This window comes from Trifolium pratense, linkage group LG4, assembly GCF_020283565.1.
Source record: "Trifolium pratense cultivar HEN17-A07 linkage group LG4, ARS_RC_1.1, whole genome shotgun sequence".
Classification (NCBI taxonomy): Eukaryota; Viridiplantae; Streptophyta; class Magnoliopsida; order Fabales; family Fabaceae; genus Trifolium; species Trifolium pratense.
The window spans coordinates 58,994,478-59,019,253 of NC_060062.1; the positions used below are offsets into that span (position 1 = coordinate 58,994,478).

Below are 24,776 nucleotides of genomic sequence, written 5' to 3' on the forward strand. Positions count from 1 at the left end.
ATTCATATCAAACTAGAAATTCATATCTGCAAGCATTTGATCCATCATAAACATAGCATATAAAGTATCTCCAAATAACAACAAAATATCATATTTTTATCACTACATCCAAAAGGCTAAAGTTCTAATAACTTAAATTTGCCTACAAAATATCAAACTCCATAATTTAAGTTCTACATTCCAAAGTCATTAATATTATTCATCGGCATTTGTACCATCATTTGCATTGTTTCCACGAGATCCATTACCAGCGGAAGGATCATCTTCATCTAAATCCATCATGTCTAAATCTATATTTGCATAATTAGCAAATGCGGCCAACATTTTATTTTGACGTGCAAGGATGCAATTGATTGTTTGTTGGTCTGCAATTTTCTGCCTTAATCGCGCCTCAACCTCTCCACTCATACCACGAGCAATATCAGCATAATTTGAATATTGGAATTCCTGCAGGCTGGCGGACAGATGCTGTGACAGATGCTACAGCATCTTGTACCAGTACAGAAAACAATAGACAAGTTAAATAAAGTGCAGAACGTAAATAACACCGGTTATTTGTTAACCCAGTTCGGTGCAACGTCACCTAATCTGGGGGATACCAATCCATGAAGGAAATCCACTATAATAGTGTTAATTCAGAGCTAAACTCCCCCGTTTACAACTCCTCACTTAACCACTACCCGTGCTAACTTCTACCTAGGAACTCCTATATATGAGACCCCTCTCACTTCCTCTCAATCACACAACCTGTGTTTTCAATCAACAGCAATCTGCAAGGAGTCACACTCCAATAAAACTAGATTCTACTCTCGCTTAAAAGCTCTTGAGTAAATCACAAATAAAAAACAAACTAACTCCGTACTTCAAAGCTTAGGAGAAGTTCACAATTACAACTCAATAAACCCAGTCCTAAGCTTGCATCGATGAGACACAAGAAAGACTCACAAATAACAATGAATAGACTAAACCCTAATTGACACTTTGACAATCGCGGCTTCAGTCAATATACAACAAACCATCTCTGTACGTTGATAATCAGGGGCAGCACCCAGAGAGGTATACAAAGTAAAGCACAAGGCTTTACAAAGACACGAAACCCTAAAAGACTACATCTTTGATATTCTGTTTTGATTCCAGTTTCGAGTCATAAAACAAGGTCTTTGAATCATCCTTATATAGGGAGAGCTTTGTGGGCTTTAATCAATATTCTTCTTCTCCAAGAAACCTTTATTAAAAACAAATCAAACTAGGAAATCTTTTGTTTGACAGCTGGAAAAAGCGATGACCAGCTCACAAGATATTCTTCAAATATTTCTTCCATAAAGATTCACTCCAAAAAAATAATTCTTTAATCTTAAAAGATTTGAAACAAAAATATAGAAATATATTTTTGTAACAAATAAAACAAACCGTCTTTTTAATATCTTTCAGTAGAAAGAGCGTTTTAGCTTGCTGGATAAGCACAATCATATTTGTATATCAAATCTTCAAAAGATATGAAAACAGAGTATACGCGTTCTGTTTCTGGAGACACATGCTGTACAGGCATTCTACGGCATCTGGGTACAGCAGTTGGCTTATGATGTTTTTGCAAAATTGTAGCCAACATTCAAAACCCCAACAAATATCTATTTGATGTAGATGTTGAGCCACGGGTGAGGTTATGTCCATCCAAACTAAGTCCATATATTATGCCCTTTGCATTTCTTCCTCCAACAGCTTCAATCATTAGTGTATCATAATCAATTGGCTTCGATTGAGTACCACTCTCATTATTACCAGACTCAGAAGGTTGAGGTTGAGACTCAGCTTGTGAATATAGATTTACAAAGTTATCCTAGGAAAAAATAAACAAAGATAAACATACAGAACAACAACAAACAGAACAACAAGAACAGCAACATAAACAAACAGAAATCATGTGCAGACACATAACATAACAGACACATAACATAAAATGTTTTTTTATCGGCAAATAAATTTATTAATAGCAAAAAGAGAGATCGCTTCCCCCACTAAACAACCCCACTGAAACACAGCAAAAACAGGGCACGGCTGGATCGATCAGAAAAAACCGCACCATAACATAAAATGTTTTCTACAATAAGCATAACACTTTCTGGCAAGAACAGAAACACAGGACAAATTGTCAAAGCTATCTCTAAACATATATGTGCAACAATCTCTTATTATTAAGGACACAATCACAACAAACAGAAGGCCATAATTGCAGAAAATAAAGTCAAAGTTTTTTTCTATAAGTCTAGGCTTTTTTCTACTTTCACAAATCAAGAAAAAATAATAGTGCAGAAAACTTGATACTCACATATGCATCACTTGATCTCTTATCAACAAAGGTTTGTGTCCCCTTCCTAGTGTGACACTTTTTGAATACTTCACCCTTGTGTGGAATTCTTCCTAAGCTCTTATTCTGCAATTTTTTAGAGGGCACACATATGCTAAGTATATTATAAGAAACTGAGTTAACATATTATCACAAATAAAATATAACTTACTAATTCAAGTTCATGTTTTAACTGATTCTTTGATCCCTGAGTGTGCAATGAACCACCGGTATCAGATTGACGATTAGAGGATGCCACATGTCGTAATGTTACATAATCTTCATCTTCCCACATTGCACGCAATTGTGCCCACACCTTTTTATTAATCCAGGCAGGTTTTTCGGGCACTTTCTCACGTGCTCTTGACATAATCTTTCGTAGTAGATCCTTAGCTTTTGATTCCCATGTGGCCTTAACAGACGCCTCTTGTTCACCAATCCATTTGTAGCTTTTCTGCAATTAATAATAATAATTATAGAAAATTAAATACAAAATAACTTAGTTATAACATTATGAAAATAATAGTAAATAACAGATACATTACCGCCCATTCATTAAACCACACTTTCTTTATTTTATCATCACAACATTTCCAATTGTTGTAAGGGCGGTCAAAAATAGATTTAATTGTCTTCGATATATCTTTAGTTGCATTATCATCCGGATAAAAGCTGCCAAATTCAAAAGTATATAAATTACAAATATTAAATTCTTGTAACTACACATGCATATTAAATTAAATGGACAACTTGACTTACTATCCTTTCAGAGTATAAATCCAAACTTTGTTATGTGAATGGTCTTTGCCCCACGGTAGATGTGGGTTATGAGGACCAGGCAAGGTAGGGTCTCCAAATGGTATAAAATTTTCAGGTTGGCTATTGTGATCATTATCCTCTTCTATTGGTGCGGTCTCAGACTCGATATGTGTTGGTGTAGGAGATGGAACATGATCTGTATTGAGAGGAGCACCAGAATTAGTAGCAGATGATGATGATGTGTTGACAATTGGAGTTGTGTGCTTAACTGTGTTCCTTTGCTGCGAATTAGAAGGAATGGATGGAATATGATCAGTATTGAGAGGAGCACTAGAATTAGTAGCAGATGATGGAGATGATGTGTTGACAATTGGAGTTGTGTGCTTAACTGTGTTCCTTTGCTACGAATTAGAATGAATGGATGGAATATGATCAGTATTGAGAGGAGCACCAGAATTAGTAGCAGATGACCGAGATGATGTGTTGACAACTGGAGTTGTGTGCTTAATTGTGTTCCTTTGCTGCAAATTAGAAGGAATGGATGAAATATGATCATTATTGAGAGGAGCACCAGAATTAGTAGCAGATGACCAAGATGATGTGTTGACAACTGGAGTTGTGTGCTTAGTCGTGTTCCTTTGCTCCAAACTAGTAGAAATGGTTGGAACAGTCTTTCCATTCCCTTTACCTCCAGATCCTTTAGGTCGTCCTCTTGGTTTACCAATACCTAACATCTAAAATAATGATAAAGACACATAGATTAAATATAAAGAAGCATTAATATATTCTCTACCAATGATGAAATTCCTGGCACACAGTGGACAGGTGTTGATCAAGATGTATCAACACTTGTCTGTATTAGACAGATGTTGCGAAAGGTGCACCAACACTTGTCTAAGAACAGAGCATAAAACATAAAACGATAAAGACAATAAAGTAAATAACACACAAGAGTTGTTAACCCAGTTCAGCCTAACAGCCTACTCTGGGGGATACCAATCCAGGAATGAAGTCCACTATCAGCAGTATTACTTCGAAGCTAAACTCACCCGTTTACAACTTCTCACTTAATCACTACCCAATGACACTTCTACCTAGGAACTCCTAGATATGAGACCCCGTCCCAATTCCCACCTTAACAATACACTCAGCGTTGTTATTAAATTCAACGATTACAAACGGTGGAGACACACTCCTAAGAAACTAGGATTCACTCTTGCTTAAAAGCTTGCGAGCAAACCACACAACACAATAGAACAATCTCCGTACTTCAAAGCTTAGGAGAAGTTCACACTTACAACTCAATAACACTCAGGTCCTAAGCTTGCATCAATGAGACCCAAGAAAGGCTCACAATCAACACTCTAAAATCCCTAAAACACACGCTTTGTAAGACACGATTTTAGATGCTTGAAACCATATGCTTGCCTTCGTATTTATAGTAGTAGAACGACTTGGGCTTCAAGACAAAATTAGGGCTTCTAGAATTGCGGCAGCAGCTGATATATTTCTGAAAATAATAGTTCTATTTTTGAAACACAAAAATATATTTTCCAAAAATATAATTCCTTTAGAAAATATAATTAGGGTTTGGCTGCCTCCTGAAATACATTAAACACATGCGCCTTCCTCTGTAAGAAACCTTGAAACAATTCTTCAATCAAATCTTCAAAAGATTGAGTAAAAAATAAAACTCGCTAGCTGGCGCGCACAGATACACAGACAGGTGTTGTTCCAAAGTGTACCCGCATTTGTCACAACACTTGGGGTAGACACATATGTCTCAACACTTGGCTAAAATATGTTTTTGCAAAATGTAGCCAACATACAAAAACCCAACAAATGATATAATAGTGTGAATAATATGACATAAAGAAACATAAAGATAATACTCACTTTTTCACATGATATGAATTCACAAATATAAACAAAATGATAATAGTCACTTTTTCAATTAAAAGAAAGAAACAAAAATATTAAACTAATTTAATCATCATCAGATTCAATATAATCAACTGGAACATCTTCATTAGTTGAATCACTGTCATCAAAATCCTCTTCAAGTATTTCATTTTCCATTTCATCATCAGATGCTTTAGATTCCGAATTTGTGTTATTGGTTGGGATACAATCTACTTCTTCAAATGTATTATCATCATCTCCTAAGTTACCAATTTGTTCAACCTCGGCAATAACGAGCAACACTTGCATGTTCTCAACTACTTGGTAAGCACGTGGTGGGCTTATTTCCAAGCCTCTTGCATCAATCGTGCTCCTTGATTTTGTCTTAAAAACAACCAACCAGCTTGAATTATCACGCCGTTTTTCAGGATATGGTGTGTAATACACTTGAGTTGCTTGTTGAGCCAAAATAAATGGTTCATATTTTGAATATCTCCTTTGTGAATTAACTTCAACAATTCCATGATGTTTATGGACTCTTGTTCCAATGTTAGAGGTCGGGTCATACCATAAACATTTAAACAACACAACTCTCTTAATCGGTTCCCCGGGGTACTCCAATTGAACAATCTCATCAAGTGTACCATAATAGTCATTTTGACATTGCCCATAATCAGTTCCTTTGACACACACACCATTGTTAGCAGTAGATTTTCCTTCACTCCATGATGATGTGTGAAACTTAAAGCCATTGACAAAATAAATAGGCCATGTGTAAACTATATTCAATGCCCCCCAAGCAATGTCATGTATAAATTGACTATGAGTTGTGTTGTTTGATTGATGCACCTATTTGATAAAAAGTGAAGGTTAACTTAAGTACATCAATACTCTAAACAAAATAAAAAAATTATTTGGAATCACAATAGACTTACATGATGTTTAAACCACATTGGAAATTCATTTTCAATATACCGATCAACATCTACATCACTAATGTTTGGCCTAACTAACCTTAAATTTTCCACAAATAAACTGCAAAATAAACAATATGTATATGTTATATTATAACATAAGTTAATACAATGAAGCTACTAGAATAGTTTTTCCTTACTCTTGATATGGCTCAACCTCTTCACAATTTAAAAGTACATGCAAATGAGCTGCATTCTTTTCTTTCTCTTCAATAATTTTGCGCCTTTGTAGCCCTGCCGCTCGGCCATGTTGATTAAAAATGGATATAGGCTGAACCAATTGATCTTCACAACCTTCATCATTTCTTGGCACTCTAGTTCTTCTTGACCGAATATGAGACTCAAAATAGTATGAACTAAATGTAGCTGTCTCTTGTAAAATATAAGCTTCACAAATGCTTCCTTCTGGACGTGCTTTATTTCCAACTTTATCCTTTAAAGTATGGAGGAACCTTTTTCAACACAATATTGAATTTAAAGTTAGCATGCTTATTAAACATTTTTAAAATATAAATAATGACAAACTAAATTTTTTTACCTTTCAAACGGATACATCCAGCGATAGTGCACAGGCCCGCCCAGTTTTGCTTCTAATGCTAAGTGAATTGGTACGTGTTCCATTGAGTTGAAGAAACCCGGGGGAAATATTCGTTCTAACTTGCACAGTATGATTGGCATATTTTTTTCCATTTGCTCCAAGTGATCAGCCTTTAATGTAGTTGAACAAAGATCTCTAAAGAAATGGCTCAACTCAACTAGAGGATTCCAAATCTTTTCTGGTAATGAGCTAAATGCAACAGGAAGCAATCGCTCCATGAAAATGTGACAGTCATGGCTCTTCATCCCGAGTAGCTTTCCTGTTCTTAAATCCACACATTTTCGAATGTTTGAAGCATCATCGTCAGGAAATTTCAATTGCAAAACCCACTCACACACACATTTTCTTTGAGATGCACTCAAAGTGTATAGCGCTGTAGGCTTTTTGACTTTACCATTTCCCAAATCAACAAGCTCCAACTCTGGACGCCTACAAAGATCGTGAATATCTCGTCTTGCTTTTACATTATCTTTTGTTTTTTCCTTTATGTCCCTAACAATATAGAACTCATTATCAAAGACATTCTTCTCAACATGCATGCCATCTAAATTGTGTCGGATGTGGTTTGTTCGCCAATATGGCAAATCCCAAAATATGCTTTGCTTGGTCCAATGGTGTTTTTCTCCATAATCATCTTGGCGTCTAAGTCCACTTTCAGGAGCCTTAGGTATCACGGATACCCGTTCCCAAACTTCATCACCACACCTAAATTGTGGTGGGGGTGCATATTCTTGCTTATTTTTGGTAAAGTTATTCTTATTCCTTCTATATGGGTGATCCATTGGCAAAAATCGTCGATGACAATCGAAAAATGATGCCTTTTTACGATGAGTAAGAATCTTACCCTTTGTTTGTTCCATACAGTAAGGACATGATAACTTACCCGTCGTAGACCATCCTGACAACATGCCATAAGCTGGAAAATCATTGATGGTCCATGTAACGACCCAATTTTCATTTATTTGTTTTTGTGTGTTAAAATATTTTATTGACGTGGCATTTTAATTAAGTTAATAACTTTAGTCATTTATCGAATATTTTAGTTATTAAGCGAGTAGTGAGAGTTCACGTGTTATTGGGCCAAGCAATTGGGCTTGAGGCCCAATGGGTCTTGTGTGTGTGTGTGAGGGGCGCCCATTAGGGGCAAAACATTGGGAGAGAAAGTCATTTTCTTTTGTTCTTGTGAGAGTTCTAGAGAGAAGGGAGAGCTCAAGAGAAGCTAGGGCAAAGGAAATGAAAGGATTCAAGATCAATCGTCGTGTTTTATTCGAATCGAGGTATGAGAGTAGGTTTCATAATCGTGGGTGACTCGAGGAAGGGGAGAATGTCGATTTCTCCTCACCCGAACTTCCTCCACCCCATTTTCGTTTTAGTTTGAATGGATTTTTCTTAATGGAAATCGATTCTAAGGTTCATAACATGCTTAATATGCTTTTAACATGATGTATGGACGAATTTAATGATTAAAAACGAAGTTTATGAATGATTAAACTCAAGAACTTTGTGTTCTTGAGAGTTTTGAGAAAAAGTGTTCAATCCTTACTTTTTTGATGTTTATGATGTGGATCTATGAAATGAACTGTCCTTTGTGTTTATACCTGTTTGTTACACTTGAATACAAACTCATTTGGGATTTATAACATGAAAAATGGGATTTTTGGGTGATTTAGAGTAAAAATCGCAGGTTTTGAGCTTCCTGACAGAAGGCCTTCGTCAGGCCTTCGCTCAGCGAACTGGTGGCGAACAGCTCGCCACAGCTCGCTACAACTCGCCATGAGCAGGTGTTTCACTGGTGTGGTTCGCCAGAGCTCGCCAACCTTCGCTCAGCGAACTAGTTCGCTAGTGTTCGCTACTGTTCGCTCAGCGAGCACTACTGGACTGCAACTTTTGTTGATGTTTGTAAGTGTGATTAGGCACTTGTAACATGGTTTAATGGTATTCTTACATGATTGTTGATGCTTATTGATGCTTATAATGCTCATTGTTAATCGTTAATGATTGTTAATCATGTATGAAGTTATAAATGAAGAATATTAAGATTTGTTTAATCTTAATGATGAAGTATGTTGGATAGTGTTCCACATAGTAAATGAAGAGCTTTATGCTAAATAATTGTGAGTGAATTCATGAAAAATATATACATGCATTCATGAATTAAATAGGATATTGGATATTCCAATAAAGAAGTATATCGAATTATATTTATCCGATAAAGAAGGATATTAGAGGTGAGATACTCTAATAAAGAAGATGGTACCACATGCATTAGAAATGTCTAGGGTGACATTCATGAAGTTGAAGCATTAGAGTTGCATTAGGTTATGTGTACATTTATGTGATAAGTGATATGTGACACATGTTTGGCTAATTGTGATAATTGATAATTGATGTTGAGTATACGATTATATGTGTTTAATAACTTATAATGGAATGATAGATGTTGATGTATATGTATAATTGTGATTTGTGCATGTATTATGAAGGAGTGTTGATCACCGTCGTTTCGTGATCAAAATAATTTTAAAATAAGTAGTACAAGGTAGTAACCTTGGTCGTCTCACAAGGACCTCTGATTTAATAATTAGGAAAAATAAGAATGATAAATAACACAACGAAATTATGGGGGTTTTAATTGTTGGTTTCTGGAAACAGTTGAGAGAGAAACGAAAATCAATTAATAGAAAAGTGATTAATTAAGGATGATTGATTCACTGGTTAGGCAACTTCGTTTGTTATATCCATCACAGGTTACTAAATTATATTCATTCAAATGTTTCTTGCTTGACTGGTGCAAAACTGATTATACAAGCGATTACCAGGTTTACAAAATTCGTTCGATTAAGCAAAGAACGTGTTCAACCAATCGAGGGCAGTGAACAAGAGTCACTAACAACGCGACTGATATCCTAACAAAATCTAGCCAGCCCTATTGCTAAGCGCCATAGATTATATCAGTTTCTATTCGAATAAATTCAAACAAGCGTTGAATTGATTCGAATAATTATGAAAACATAAACTCGAGAAGATTAAGCATCAAACGAATTCATGCATAGAATAATCAAAGAAACATAAAACTGACATAAAGAAGCAATAGACATATGAATGAAATTATTATTAGAATCCGAACCTCAGGAATATGCAAACGAGTTTCCGTCACCAATGAACCAACCTAGGGTTTTTAGGCTTCCATTAGAGCAAAGCAGCCTCTGTTCTTTTCTCTTTCATAAAATCAGAATTCTCAGACCTAGGTTGTGTTTTTCTATTTATATTACATAGAAAAATTGGGCTCTTAAAGAATCGGGCCGAAAAACAATGTTTAACCCGATATTAATTATTATTATAAGTCTGGAATAAAAACGTAAATAAATGACTCCTTTTCACTCTGAACTGGCTTCTGACCTCAACATGAAAGTTGTAGCTCTTTCTCTTATCTTTCTAACGCATATTTGCACACTTCAATCCGATACTCGTAGCTCAAGTTATGACCTGTAGAGTGAGCAGGATCAATATGCAATTAAATCCGAAAATTAATAAAAGAAATACATTAGAGCTCAATTATGACCAAAAGTTTAGAAACATGGTAAAAAGTTAATATTAGGCTAGAAAAGCTTCCAATATGTCAAAGTACAAAGCCATAAAATATGTGCCAAAATGCACTGATCAAATTCCCCCACACTTATTCTTCTGCTCTCCTGAGCAAAACTCAAGTTTAAGGACTAAAGTAAAACTTTTTTTTTTTTGAAGAGATAACAAAGCATGATATAACGTCATAAGCAATCAACACATTCTAAGATTCAAGTTCAAACCATGGATTTTATTTCAAAGATTGGCATAACTCCTGTATATCAACTGTCAATGATAATCAAGCGTGTGTGTGTACTGCCTATTACTGTCAACCAAAGTCATGACATGATCCTTCTCAAAAACTACACAGTCAGGATACTAAGCTACCTTTTCTTTCCTACAACTCAGAGTTTGAGTTTAGATTTCAGCTTGAGGGGAAGCTATTCTTTTCTTGTTCTCACAGGCTTTTTGATTTTTATACGTAGGGATACCACCACTTAAGTTCATTTTAGTTATGCTTTAGGTGCTACTCTACCTTTTCACCTGACGGGATCTCACTTGTAATGAGTCCAACCTGTTACTCCGAATAGAGCACCCTACACAGCATTTGTTCCTCCAGTTTTAGGCACAGGAACTCAACATATTCATTATTGTTCCTCCAGTTTCGGGCACAGGAACTTATTCTATAATTAATTTTTAATTTTTTTATTGTGTAGTATCCCATCATTTAATCTAGCCATGATCCTACAATCAAGTAATCCAGTTTTCCCCCAAACTTAGTCCTAATCATACCTCTTTATCATATTCTATACTCAAACAACTTAGCAGATGACTGTGTATTTTAAAGATTTATCAAGCCACTACTAAGTTTGCAAGTTTTTCAGCAATTGTGCATTAAGGTGCAAAGATCACCATATCAAGTATGAAAACGAGAATTTCCAAAAATTTCACCAATCCTACAGCTATATTGCTCTAGTCCTAAAACATGTAACTACTCATAACAATTGCATGCATGCTAAATTTATTTTAATTTTATTATTACTATTTTTTTTAATTGACAGAAAAATAAAATAACTAAATGTTCCCCCCACACTTAAAACAGACATTGTCCGCAATGTATAACAATAAGCATAAAGTGAGAAAAGGAAGGAACACACCCGAGGAGCTAAGTTGTAGCAGCTGGAAAGTCCATGTCCGGCGGTTTTGGTGGAGGCCTTTCTGCACTATGAACACATGAAACAAGAAAAAGCAAATAGCACGTGAACTTGTATAATAGTACAAAATCTGGTGGCTTAGGAGGAATAGCCAGCACATATAATGAACCTCCATTAACAAAAGCATGGAAATCACAAAATCCACAGTTAACTGGTGAGTCAGGTAAAATAGGTGGAAGAGATGCATAAATGATGAAGGATGGCTGCTTGTTGTGCGGCTTAATCAGAGGTTTCATCAACAATTTTTCCGCTATGGGCAATGGTTGCTTGCGGCTAACATCCACACTTGTAGTGTCAAATTCAATTGTTATTGAATTCTTTTGAATTTCTGCACAAGTGGTTGTCGGCAACAAAATTTCTTCACTTACAATGGTTGCATTGATCTCACAACAAACATTACAGACATCACATTTAGAAGCAAAAATTTCAAAAGACTTATCTACTTCAAGCGAAGTATATAATTCATCAATATCAGATTCGAAGAAATTTTGTGGTGTGATCTCTTCCATGCATTCACTTGAATTTATGTTGCTTATTTTGTGTTCATCAACAGAAACAAGTATTGTTTCAATGGGCTCACCTGGAGTTTCAATTTCATCAACACTTGTATCACATTGCATTACCTCTAAGAGTGCAGCAGGTTGTACATCATCATGCAACATCTTCTTCTCTTGAATTAGATGGGCATTGGAGACTATTTGCTCAACTTGGACTGCTAAACTTTGAAGAGAGGATTGCATCCATTCATCCATTTGCTTATTATGTTCAGCCATCTGCTTTATCAATTCTTCCAAACTAGGTTGTGGCTCAACCACCAATGAATCAATTTGCTGAAACTGTGGATGTGACCAAATAGGCTGCTCAGCAGGATATGAATTTTGTTCTTGATAGTATTGTCCTTGAAAATTACCTACAAATTGCGTCTCACCACAAAAAGTATCTAAAAATATAGGACAATCATCACTTATAAGAAAACTCGAAGAACAAATATTACACATCACAGTTGGAATATAATTTTGATAGCAAGATTGTTGTTTTCTTGCATCCAAGCAATTTATGATATAAGCCAACTGGTCCGATGAATCTCCCATTTTTTTATTGGTTTTATTTTTTTTTGTCTAAATAAAATGAAGAGAAAAATAAAAACCGAGACAAATAAAATCTAAAAAAAATTAAAAATAATACCTAAAATCTCTAAAAATCAAACAAATCTAAATATAATTTTTTGGGATTTTTTTTTAAATGTATGGAAAATTCAAAAAAAATAAAAAGTGGTCTAAACGAAGGAATTTCGCAATTTCAGCCTCAATTTTCGTATCAAAGATACGAAAGTTTTGTTCCTTGATTTTTTTCGGATTTGTGGGCCAAATTTCGGATCAATCTGAGATATCAACCGAAAATTAATTATTTTTCAGCTTCACTGCAAAATTCAACGGCAGAACCTGAAACACAACAAAAACTCACAAAACAAAAAGTGTTAGTAACGTTAGTTAGTTCTAAATTTTACTAATCCTAATCAGAGATCCCCGGCAACGGCGCCAATTTGATCACCGTCGTTTCGTGATCAAAATAATTTTAAAATAAGTAGTACAAGGTAGTAACCTTGGTCGTCTCACAAGGACCTCTGATTTAATAATTAGGAAAAATAAGAATGATAAATAACACAATGAAATTATGGGGGTTTTAATTGTTGGTTTCTGGAAACAGTTGAGAGAGAAACGAAAATCAATTAATAGAAAAGTGATTAATTAAGGATGATTGATTCACTGGTTAGGCAACTTCGTTTGTTATATCCATCACAGGTTACTAAATTATATTCATTCAAATGTTTCTTGCTTGACTGGTGCAAAACTGATTATACAAGCGATTACCAGGTTTACAAAATTCGTTCGATTAAGCAAAGAACGTGTTCAACCAATCGAGGGCAGTGAACAAGAGTCACTAACAACGCGACTGATATCCTAACAAAATCTAGCCAGCCCTATTGCTAAGCGCCATAGATTATATCAGTTTCTATTCGAATAAATTCAAACAAGCGTTGAATTGATTCGAATAATTATGAAAACATAAACTCGAGAAGATTAAGCATCAAACGAATTCATTCATAGAATAATCAAAGAAACATAAAACTGACATAAAGAAGCAATAGACATATGAATGAAATTATTATTAGAATCCGAACCTCAGGAATATGCAAACGAGTTTCCGTCACCAATGAACCAACCTAGGGTTTTTAGGCTTCCATTAGAGCAAAGCAGCCTCTGTTCTTTTCTCTTTCGTAAAATCAGAATTCTCAGACCTAGGTTGTGTTTTTCTATTTATATTACATAGAAAAATTGGGCTCTTAAAGAATCAGGCCGAAAAACAATGTTTAACCCGATATTAATTATTATTATAAGTCTGGAATAAAAACGTAAATAAATGACTCCTTTTCACTCTGAACTGGCTTCTGACCTCAACATGAAAGTTGTAGCTCTTTCTCTTATCTTTCTAACGCATATTCGCACACTTCAATCCGATACTCGTAGCTCAAGTTATGACCTGTAGAGTGAGCAGGATCAATATGCAATTAAATCCGAAAATTAATAAAAGAAATACATTAGAGCTCAATTATGACCAAAAGTTTAGAAACATGGTAAAAAGTTAATATTAGGCTAGAAAAGCTTCCAATATGTCAAAGTACAAAGCCATAAAATATGTGCCAAAATGCACTGATCAAGTGTTTAAGTACCGTTTTACTTACACTTATATTTTGATTATGTGATCTAACTCTCATGCTTTGTGTTATGTGCTGGACCGTTGGTGTAACATCCCAAACTGCTTTCAGGATGACCGACTGACCCCACAAACCAACACGGGTCTTTTCAGCGTGCTTTGTCCTCACTCGCACGCTTTCCGGGAAAACTTCCCAGAAGGTCACCCATCCAAAGACTACTCTAAGTCAAGCACGCTTAACTGTGGAGTTCTTATCGAATGAGCTACCGAAAAGAAGATGCATCTTGTTGGTATAGGTAGTACCCATCAATCATTATAAGCCTTCCTTCCAACACGCAGTCTCAAACCCGCACAGCCTCAGGATCCCTCTCATTCCGATGTGATTCGTTTTTGCCTAGAAGCTGCCAGGAGCCGTTAATTGTCATGCCTCATGCACCGACAACCACTCCCCGCCCTCGTCAGACCCGGGCGTTACAGTTGGGGGTTCAGATTCTCAGGTTGAGGATCCGTCTCAGAGTTAGAGGCGTTGCTTGTGCTTAGTGTAGCACACTTTTTGGTGAGGAGTTTAGCTTAGACTACTCCTTTAGATATTTGTATATCTTTTTGATGGGTTGTATAGAATTGCTCTGATTAGGTGTTTATCGTGTCAGGTTATTCGCTTGAATTGTATTAAGCCCATGATGGCATATTTGACCTTTCTAATCCTTACTTTTTGTTGTAAACATAATATCGTTGTTGTTGATATGACCTAGAGCCTAGGGATATTGTGTGAACAATATGGTTATTGTATGATATGTGCACAATGAACTATATTTGATTTTAATTTCCATTGTGCTAGCATTATGTAATTCTGCTGTGGTTTTGTATTATAATCGTGACGCCTTAATTTTCTTAAGTGTTTTATTTATTTATATTCAATAAATACGCGTTAAGGGGTTTGGGTGTTACAATAGTGGTATCAGAGCAAGGTCGGTTCATGTGGAACCAATTAGGATTAGTTGCCCGTATATTCAACTTGTGTAGAGATAACACTGTTGATATTACTTTCTAAGTCTGTTCTTGGATTGGTTGGTTGTTCAGGATCATGGCTGGAAGAGGTAATGGAAGAGGTAACAATCAGATGGTAGACGCAATAGCGACTTTGACTAACATCGTGGCTAGAGATCATCAACCCGGGAGGGAAGATGAGATGAGGTTGGAGCGATTCATGAAGTATAATCCGAAGCTTTTCACTGGAGGCTATGCTCCGGAAGCTGCTGTCAAGTGGATAGAGGAAGTTGATATTGTCTTTGAGGCGATGAGGTGTACCGAGGAGAACAAGTTAACCTTGGGTACCTATGTACTTCGTGAGGAAGCTAACAAGTGGTGGAGGAATGCTAAGCTAAGAATGGGAATTGGTGGTGTGGTAATCACTTGGGAGATGTTCAAGGGAGAGTTCTTGAGGAAGTACTTTCCAGCTGATATTAGGAACAAGAAAGTGGTGGAGTTCATGGAGCTCAAGCAAGGGAACATGTCTGTGGCGGAGTATTCCGTGAAGTTTGAGGAGCTACGTGCGTTTAGTCCATACTACAACACCGCGGAAGCTGAGAATGACAAGTGTGTCAAGTTTGAAAGTGGGTTGCGCCCGGACATCAAGCATCTCATTGGATTTTCTCAAATCCGAGACTTTGCAACTTTGGTGGATAAGTGTCGTATTTGTGATGATGATGGAAAGACCAAGACTAACTACTATAAGGCCATGAGTGACAAAATAGGAAGAGGTCAAGACCGTGGGAAGCCCTATGGTGACAAGGGAAAGAAAGTTGTTGAGATGGACCATAAGTCTTATGAGTGCCCAAAGAAGGTGGACAAGTGTTTCAATTGTGGGAGATTGGTACACAAGTCGGATGTTTGTCAAGTGAAGGTGACTTGCTTCAATTGTGGTGAAGAAGGTCACAAGAGTCCTATGTGCAAGAAGCCGAAGAAGACTATGGGAAAGATGTTTGCTTTAAGTGGAGATGATGCGGATCAAGTGGATAATCTCATTAGAGGTACGTGTTTCATCTATGACACTCCTTTAATTGCGATTATTGATACGGGAGCAACACATTCTTTTATATCCGTTGATTGCATGAAGCTTCTTAGTATACTTGTGTCTGAAATGTCTGGTCGTATGGAAATAGAAACTCCTGTTAATGGTTCTGTAACTACCCGTCTTGTATGTCGTGATTGTCCCGTAACCATGTTTGGTAGACACTTTGGTATGGACCTAGTGTGTATCCAACTTAGTGGTATAGATGTGATCTTTGGTATGAACTGGTTATTATTTAATCGAGTCCATATCAACTATTGTGAGAAGACCGTTATGTTTCCAAAACCGGAGGAGAGTTTGCATTTGATGAGTAAGAAGGAAGTAGTAGAATCTTTGAAGGAACATGTAGAGGTGTATGCGTTGTTTGCATCCTTGAAACTTGAAGGTGAAGTTAAGATGGAAGAGTTGTCGGTTGTTTGTGGATTTCCCGATGTATTTACGGAAGATGTGTCAGATGTACCTCCAAAAAGAGAAGTAGAGTTTACGATTGATTTGGTGCCTGGTAATAGCCCGATATCTATGGCACCGTATCGAATGTCAGCGTCAGAGTTGAATGAGTTGAAGAAGCAACTAGAGGAACTACTTGAGAAGAAGTTTATTCGACCTAGTGTATCGCCGTGGGGTGCACCTGTGTTGTTGGTTAAGATGAAAGAAGGGAGTATGAGGTTGTGTATTGACTATCGTCAGTTGAACAAAGTGATGATCAAGAATAAGTATCCACTTCCAAGGATAGATGATTTGATGGATCAATTGGTTGGAGCTTGCGTGTTTAGTAAGATTGATTTGAGATCCGGATACCATCAGATTAGAGTGAAAACGGAGGATATACCAAAGACTGCTTTTCGGACGAGGTATGGTCATTATGAGTATTCGGTGATGCCTTTCGGTGTGACCAATGCACCTGGAGTTTTTATGGAGTACATGAATAGGATTTTTCATTCATTCTTGGACAAGTTTGTTGTGGTGTTCATTGATGATATTTTAGTTTACTCAAAATCCGAGGAGGAACATAAAGAACATTTGCGGATTGTTTTACAAGTTTTGAAAGAGAAGAAGTTGTATTCCAAGTTGTCGAAGTGTGACTTTTGGTTGAAAGAAGTAAGCTTTCTTGGTCATGTGATTTCCAATGGAGGGATAGCGGTTGACCTAACGAAAGTTGATGTCGTATTGCAATGGGGAACTCCTGAGTCTGTTTCTGAAATAAGACGTTTTATTGGATTGGCCGGTTATTATAGAAGGTTCATTGAAGGATTTTCGAAGTTGGCCTTGCCTTTGACGCAGTTGACTCGGAAGGATCAAGCGTTTGTTTGGGATGTGAAGTGTGAAGAAAGTTTTCAAGAGCTTAAGAAAAGGTTGACTATTGCGCCTGTATTGATTTTACCCGATGCTAAAGAATCTTTCGTTGTGTATTGTGATGCTTCGAAGATGGGACTAGGAGGTGTGCTTATGCAAAAAGGTCAAGTTGTAGCATATGCGTCTAGACAGTTGAAGGTTCAGGAAAGGAACTATCCGACACACGATCTTGAGTTAGCCGCGGTTGTGTTTGCATTGAAGGTGTGGAGGCATTACTTGTATGGATCGAAGTTTGAAGTCTTTAGTGATCACAAGAGTTTGAAGTATCTATTCGATCAGAAGGAGTTGAATATGAGACAAAGAAGATGGCTTGAGTTTTTGAAGGATTATGACTTTGATTTGAGTTATCACCCCGAAAAAGCTAATGTGGTGGCCGATGCGTTGAGTAGGAAGTCGTTGCACATGTCATCACTTATGGTGAAAGAGTTAGAGTTGATTGAAGAGTTCCGAGACTTGAGTTTAGTGTGTGAAGTGACTCCTAAGAGTGTTAAATTGGGAATGTTGAAGTTGACGAATCCTTTGCTAGAGAATATCAAAGAATGTCAAAAGACGGATAAGAAGTTAATGGAGAAGTTGGCACTAGTCGTTGAGGAAGGAAAAGAAGCTAATTTCAAAGTTGACGAGAATGAAGTTGTGAGGTTTCATGGAAGAGTGTGTGTGCCCGATGTGCCCGAGATGAAGAAGATGATTATGGAAGAGGGTCATAGAAGCGGAATGAGTATTCACCCGGGAGTAACCAAGATGTATCAAGATTTGAAAAAGTTGTTTTGATGGCCAGGAATGAAGAGGCAAATTTCCGAATTTGTTTATGCTTGTCTAGTTTGTCAGAAGTCGAAGATTGAGCATCAGAAACCGTCTGGTTTGTTGCAACCTTTGTTTATACCGGAATGGAAGTGGGCTAGTATTGCGATGGATTTTGTGGGAGGTTTGCCCAAGACTACGAAAGGTTACGAAGTGATTTGGGTGGTAGTGGATCGTTTGACGAAAGCCGCGCATTTTATTGCTATTAAGAAAGGTACTTTGGTGCCTAAGTTGGCCGAGATCTATGTGGAGCAAATTGTGAAGTTGCATGGTATTCCGTCGAGTATTGTTTCGGATAGAGATCCAAGGTTTACTTCGAGATTTTGGGAGAGTTTGCAAGAGGCTTTAGGGACTAAGTTGAGGTTGAGTTCGGCTTATCATCCTCAGACAGATGGTCAGTCGAAAAGGACAATACAATCTTTGGAAGATTTGTTGAGAGCTTGTGTTTTGGAACAAGGAGTAAGTTGGGATTCGTGTTTGCCGTTGATCGAGTTCACTTACAACAATAGTTTTCATCCGAGTATTGGAATGACACCTTTTGAGGCTTTGTATGGGAGGAGGTGTAGAACACCGCTTTGTTGGTTTGAATCCGCAGAGAGTGTGATTCTTGGTCCGGAGATAGTGCAAGAGACTACGGAAAAGATTAGAATGATTCGAGAGAAGATGAAAGCATCTTAGAGTCGCCAAAAGAGTTATCATGACAAGAGGAGGAAAGACATTGAATTTCAAGAAGATGATCATGTTTTCTTAAGAGTTACATCGACTACTGGAATAGGATGTGCGTTGAAATCAAGGAAGTTGACGTCGAGGTTTATTGGTCCTTATCAGATTCTGAAAAGAGTAGGGAAGGTGGCGTATAGGATTGCTTTGCCGCCGTCATTGGCGAATTTGCACGATGTGTTTCATGTATCACAATTGAGGAAGTATGTGAGAGACCCGTCACATGTGATTGAATCAGATGATGTTCAAGTGAGGGATGACTTAACCGTCGAGGCTATGCCGTTACGGATTGAAGGAAGAGAAGTGAAGAGGTTGAGGAACAAAGATATCGCCTCGGTGAAGGTGGTATAGGGAGGACCCGCTGGTGAGAATGCGACTTGGGAATTGGAGAGTAAGATGATGAGTTCGTATCCAGAGTTATTTACAGGTAATTTTCGAGGGCGAAAATTCTTTAAGGAGGGTAGAGTTGTAACGACCCAATTTTCATTTATTTGTTTTTGTGTGTTAAAATATTTTATTGACGTGGCATTTTAATTAAGTTAATAACTTTAGTCATTTATCGAATACTTTAGTTATTAAGCGAGTAGTGAGAGTTCACGTGTTATTGGGCCAAGCAATTGGGCTTGAGGCCCAATGGGCCTTGTGTGTGTGTGAAGGGCGCCCATTAGGGGCAAAATATAGGGAGAGAAAGTCATTTTCTTTTGTTCTTGTGAGAGTTCTAGAGAGAAGGGAGAGCTCAAGAGAAGCTAGGGCAAAGGAAAGGAATGAATTCAAGATCAATCGTCGTGTTTTCTTCGAATCGAGGTATGAGAGTAGGTTTCATAATCGTGGGTGACTCGAGGAAGGGGAGAATGTCGATTTCTCCTCACCCGAACTTCCTCCACCCCATTTTCATTTTAGTTTGAATGGATTTTTCTTAATGGAAATCGATTCTAAGGTTCATAACATGCTTAATATGCTTTTAACATGATGTATGGACGAATTTAATGATTAAAAACGAAGTTTATGAATGATTAAACTCAAGAACTTTGTGTTCTTGAGAGTTTTGAGAAAAAGTGTTCAATCCTTACTTTTTTGATGTTTATGATGTGGATCTATGAAATGAACTGTCCTTTTGTGTTTATACATGTTTGTTACACTTGAATACAAACTCATTTGGGATATATAACATGAAAAATGGGATTTTTGGGTGATTTAGAGTAAAAATTGCAGGTTTTGAGCTTCCTGACAGAAGGCCTTCGCCAGGTCTTCGCTCAGTGAACTGGTGGCGAACAGCTCGCCATAGCTCGCTACAGCTCGCCACAAGCAGGTGTTTCACTGGTGTGGTTCGCCAGAGCTCGCCAACCTTCGCTCAGCGAACTAGTTCGCTAGTGTTCGCTAGTGTTCGCTCAGCGAACAGTACTGGGACTGCAACTTTTGTTGATGTTTGTAAGTGTGATTAGGCATTTGTAACATTGTTTAATGGTATTCTTACATGATTATTGATGCTTATTGATGCTTATAATGCTCATTGTTAATCATTAATGATTGTTAATCATGTATGAAGTTATAAATGAAGAATATTAAGATTTGTTTAATCTTAATGATGAAGTATGTTGGATAGTGTTCCACATAGTAAATGAAGAGCTTTATAATAATTGTGAGTGAATTCATGAAAAACATATACATGCATTCATGAATTAAATAGGATATTGGATATTCCAATAAAGAAGTATATCGGATTATATTTATCCGATAAAGAAGGATATTAGAGGTGAGATACTCTAATAAAGAAGATGGCACCACATGCATTAGAAATGTCTAGGGTGACATTCATGAAGTTGAAGCATTAGAGTTGCATTAGGTTATGTGTACATTTATGTGATAAGTGATATGTGACACATGTTTGGCTAATTGTGATAATTGATAATTGATGTTGAGTATTCGATTATATGTGTTTAATAACTTATAATGGAATGATAGATGTTGATGTATATGTATAATTGTGATTTATGCATGTATTATGAAGGAGTGTTTAAGTACCGTTTTACTTACACTTAGATTTTGATTATGTGATCTAACTCTCATGCTTTGTGTTATGTGCTAGACCGTTGGGGGTTCAGATTCTCAGGTTGAGGATCCGGCTCAGAGTTAGAGGCGTTGCTTGTGCTTAGTGTAGCACACTTTTTGGTGAGGAGTTTAGCTTAGACTACTCCTTTAGATATTTGTATATCTTTTTGATGGGTTGTATAGAATTGCTCTGATTAGGTGTTTACCGTGTCGGGTTATTCGCTTGAATTGTATTAAGCCCATGATGGCATATTTGACCTTTCTAATCCTTACTTTTTGTTGTAAACATAATATCGTTGTTGTTGATATGGCCTATAGCCTAGGGATATTGTGTGAACAATATGGTTATTGTATGATATGCACAATGAACTATATTTGATTTTAATTTCCGCTGTGCTAGCATGATTTAATTCTGCTGTGGTTTTGTATTATAATCGTGACGCCTTAATTTTCTTAAGTGTTTTATTTATTTATATTCAATAAATACGCGTTAAGGGGTTTGGGTGTTACAGTTCACATCAAGGCAGCTTTCATTTGGAAATTTTGGGACAGCGAGACATCATATTTGGTTACACCTGAATGCCACAACAGTTTAAGCTCATATATCAATGGTTGCAAGAAGACGTCTATTTTTCCCTTAGGATTCTTAGGCCCAGGAATGATCAACGTCAAAAATAGATACTCTTCTTTCATACACATTGAAGGAGGCAAGTTGTAAGGAGTAACAATCACAGGCCAACATGAATAAGGCTTACCTGAAATATTGAATGGACTAAATCCATTTGAACATAAACCAAGTCTTACATTTCGTGTTTCTTCAGCAAAGTTTGGATATGTTCGATCAAAATGTTTCCATGCCTCGCCATCAGATGGATGAATTAAGACACCTTCCTCAGGAACATTTTTTGCATGCCATCTCATATTACTAGATGTGGCTGGAGAAGCATACAATCTTTGCAACCTCAGTGCAAGAGGCAAGTACCACATTCATTTCCTTGCCACCTCCTTCACCTTATTACAACTAGTTTTCTTCAACGTATATCGTTCTTCTTTACAAAATCTACAACTTTTATCATTAATGTCATGATTGTAAAATAACATACACCCGTTCACACAGCAATCAATTTTTTCATAATTCAAACCCAATCTTTCAACCATCTTCTTTTGTCTATTATAATTTGGTGGCATACAATTATCAGAGGGCAAAGCTTCCTTACAAAAATCTACAATTTTATTAAAAGCTTCTTGAGATATATTATGCTTCGCTTTAATCGTAAGCAATTGTAACGAAGCAGACAACTCCGAGTGACTAGTGCACCCCTCAAACAAAGGTGATTGAGCTGCAGACAAAAGGTCAAAGAAAGCTTGAGTCTTGTCATTAGGTGTCTCCTCCATACTTTGTTCATGATTGTCAGCAAAACTTGGACCTGCCGCATCCATTACCATCCTCTCATATGATCTTAAGTTTTCTCCACAACCACTTCGCCCATAAACAGATGGTGGAGGATGTGTTATAGGAATCGATGCAGGTCTTTCTTCCCCATGTGATGTCCAATAAAAATAATTTTTCCTAAATCCTTTCTTATATAAGTGATTCATCACTTCATTTGGAGTTTCACTTCTTCTACAATCACATATCAAACATGGGCATCTAATTGTTCCTTCATTCTTAAATTGATCTAATCCACAAGCATGCAAAATAAAAAATTCAACACCCTCATAAAAGGTATTTGTTAGTCCCACTCCATCAGGTAGAACCCTATTATACATCCATTCTCTATTTGCAGACACGTCCATGGCCTAAATACCAAATATGTTTCAAGACAAATGAAAGAATTAAAAATCATGTCCAAACATCATTTCAACCACTCATCCTGATTCCACCCTAGTTACTAAATCATATAGAGCAATTGAATCTAAACAACAACATGACATAATAATAAAAGGAAGTGTGAACTACATATACATATAAAGTGGGTAAATAAGACTGAATAATAGAGTAAAAATAACAGTGTGAAGTGATAACTAACAAGATATATACATAGTCAAGGCTAACTAAAAGTGACAAATTCTCAGTTCAATAGATAAAGGGGTCAAGAAATTTCATGAAATGGAGAAGGGGGTGAGAAATTTCTTACCGATTAAGTGTTGATATGAGACAAGAGACGAGAGAGACAGTGGTGAAGAGAAGAGACGATGGTGAAGAGAAGAGACGACGACGGTGGTGATTGTTGATTTGAGAGAAGAGAGTGCGGTGTTGATAAGATAGAAGAGAGACAATGGTGAGGTTAGGGTTCGTTCATCTTTCTTTCTCTGCGTTTTCTTCTCTGCTTTTGGGAATTGATAAAGCGTACAAACAAACTACTGGGTTTTAGGGATTTGCCTCAAAAATATTAAACTTAATCTTTTTTTTTTTGAAGAGATAATTTTTTTTATAAGGAACTTAATTAATCTTTTTTGAATGAATAATAAAATTACCAAATATATTATAGATTGTTTTTTTGTACAATTAGATTAATTAAAAGTGTACCCAAAAAAATTTACGTTATTTTTATCAAAAATAAAAAATTACTTTATTTATATAACTTTTTTTTACCTTGTAAAAAAAACCTATTTTATATATATATATATATATATATATATATATATATATATATATAATGGCGCCAGTTTCCCCGCCTTTTGTTTCACTAAACTTTTGGAATAACGTTGGGACAGAAATGTAAATTCCGTCTCAATATTGTGACAGAAAGTTTTATTCGTCCCAATCTAATGACAGAATGTAGATTTCGTCCCAGCAAGATAAATAAAGTTTTAATTAGTTTGGGACGGAATTTAATTCGGTCACAAATTTCCGTCTCAGTTTCATTTTTTTCTAGTAGTATATATAGAAGATGAATTATTCGTTTAACGAAGGGTGATTGTGAAAGAATTAACAATTAGAGATCGACATATTATATGAAATTAGAACACACATACTTGATAATCATAATCACAAACCATCGTTACCGGAAGCGCGCCAATATCGAAAACATCGATATATTAGACAAGATCTTCCTTTGCCTAATCACATGCTCCATTCTTTGAGGTCTTTGATGGGGAAGACAACAAATGAGCGTTCAGCTTATTGCTAGCTTGCCAACGTGACGGCAAAGGGGACCTAGCCTATCTATTTATAAGATAACAACCCTAGTACCACCCATCATGGACTCTAGAGTTGGGTCTACACTTTGTTTCTACACAAATCAGAATTAGTGTTCAAGCCCATTATTACTGATCACAATTATCGGGCTTAAGCATCATCAAATGGATCACAACAACATCAACCCGTTTTTATTAAAATCAAAAGCCACAATTGATTGCAGCCCACAAAATATTAGAAAATATTCTAACATTCTCCCACTTGGGCAAAATCAATTGTGTATATTTAATTTAAAGAAAACACTTTGAAAACGACTTTCGGGTTGATAACATATTTTAACGTGGCCACATTGATCCCAAGATGCAACATCTAATTAAAACTCCGTCCAACAAAAGTTAAATGATATTGAATCATAGCGGTAATTATATCATTATCAATACAACACCTTCCATGGTTACAAATACCACCAAACTTCGTCGACTAGTCATTTATGTAGAGTGTAGCGAGAAAATGATATGTCTGTGATCTCAACCATACTATCATTTTCTTCGTCAGTCCTCAATTTCTCTC

At 36.5% G+C, this 24,776-nt stretch overlaps 1 protein-coding gene across 1 annotated transcript; it reads right to left on the bottom strand.

Moving 5' to 3' along the window:
- Positions 1-195: 195 nt before the first annotated feature.
- Positions 196-23,311, bottom strand: LOC123923032. The gene is made up of 8 exons (XM_045975684.1): positions 23,203-23,311; positions 3,678-3,837; positions 3,104-3,479; positions 2,890-3,016; positions 2,517-2,798; positions 2,327-2,431; positions 1,625-1,837; positions 196-435 (listed from the first exon to the last, which is right to left on the bottom strand). Exons 2-8 carry the CDS (start codon positions 3,835-3,837, stop codon positions 196-198), a joined length of 1,503 nt encoding a protein of 500 aa, XP_045831640.1. The 5' UTR covers positions 23,203-23,311.
- Positions 23,312-24,776: the final 1,465 nt, after the last annotated feature.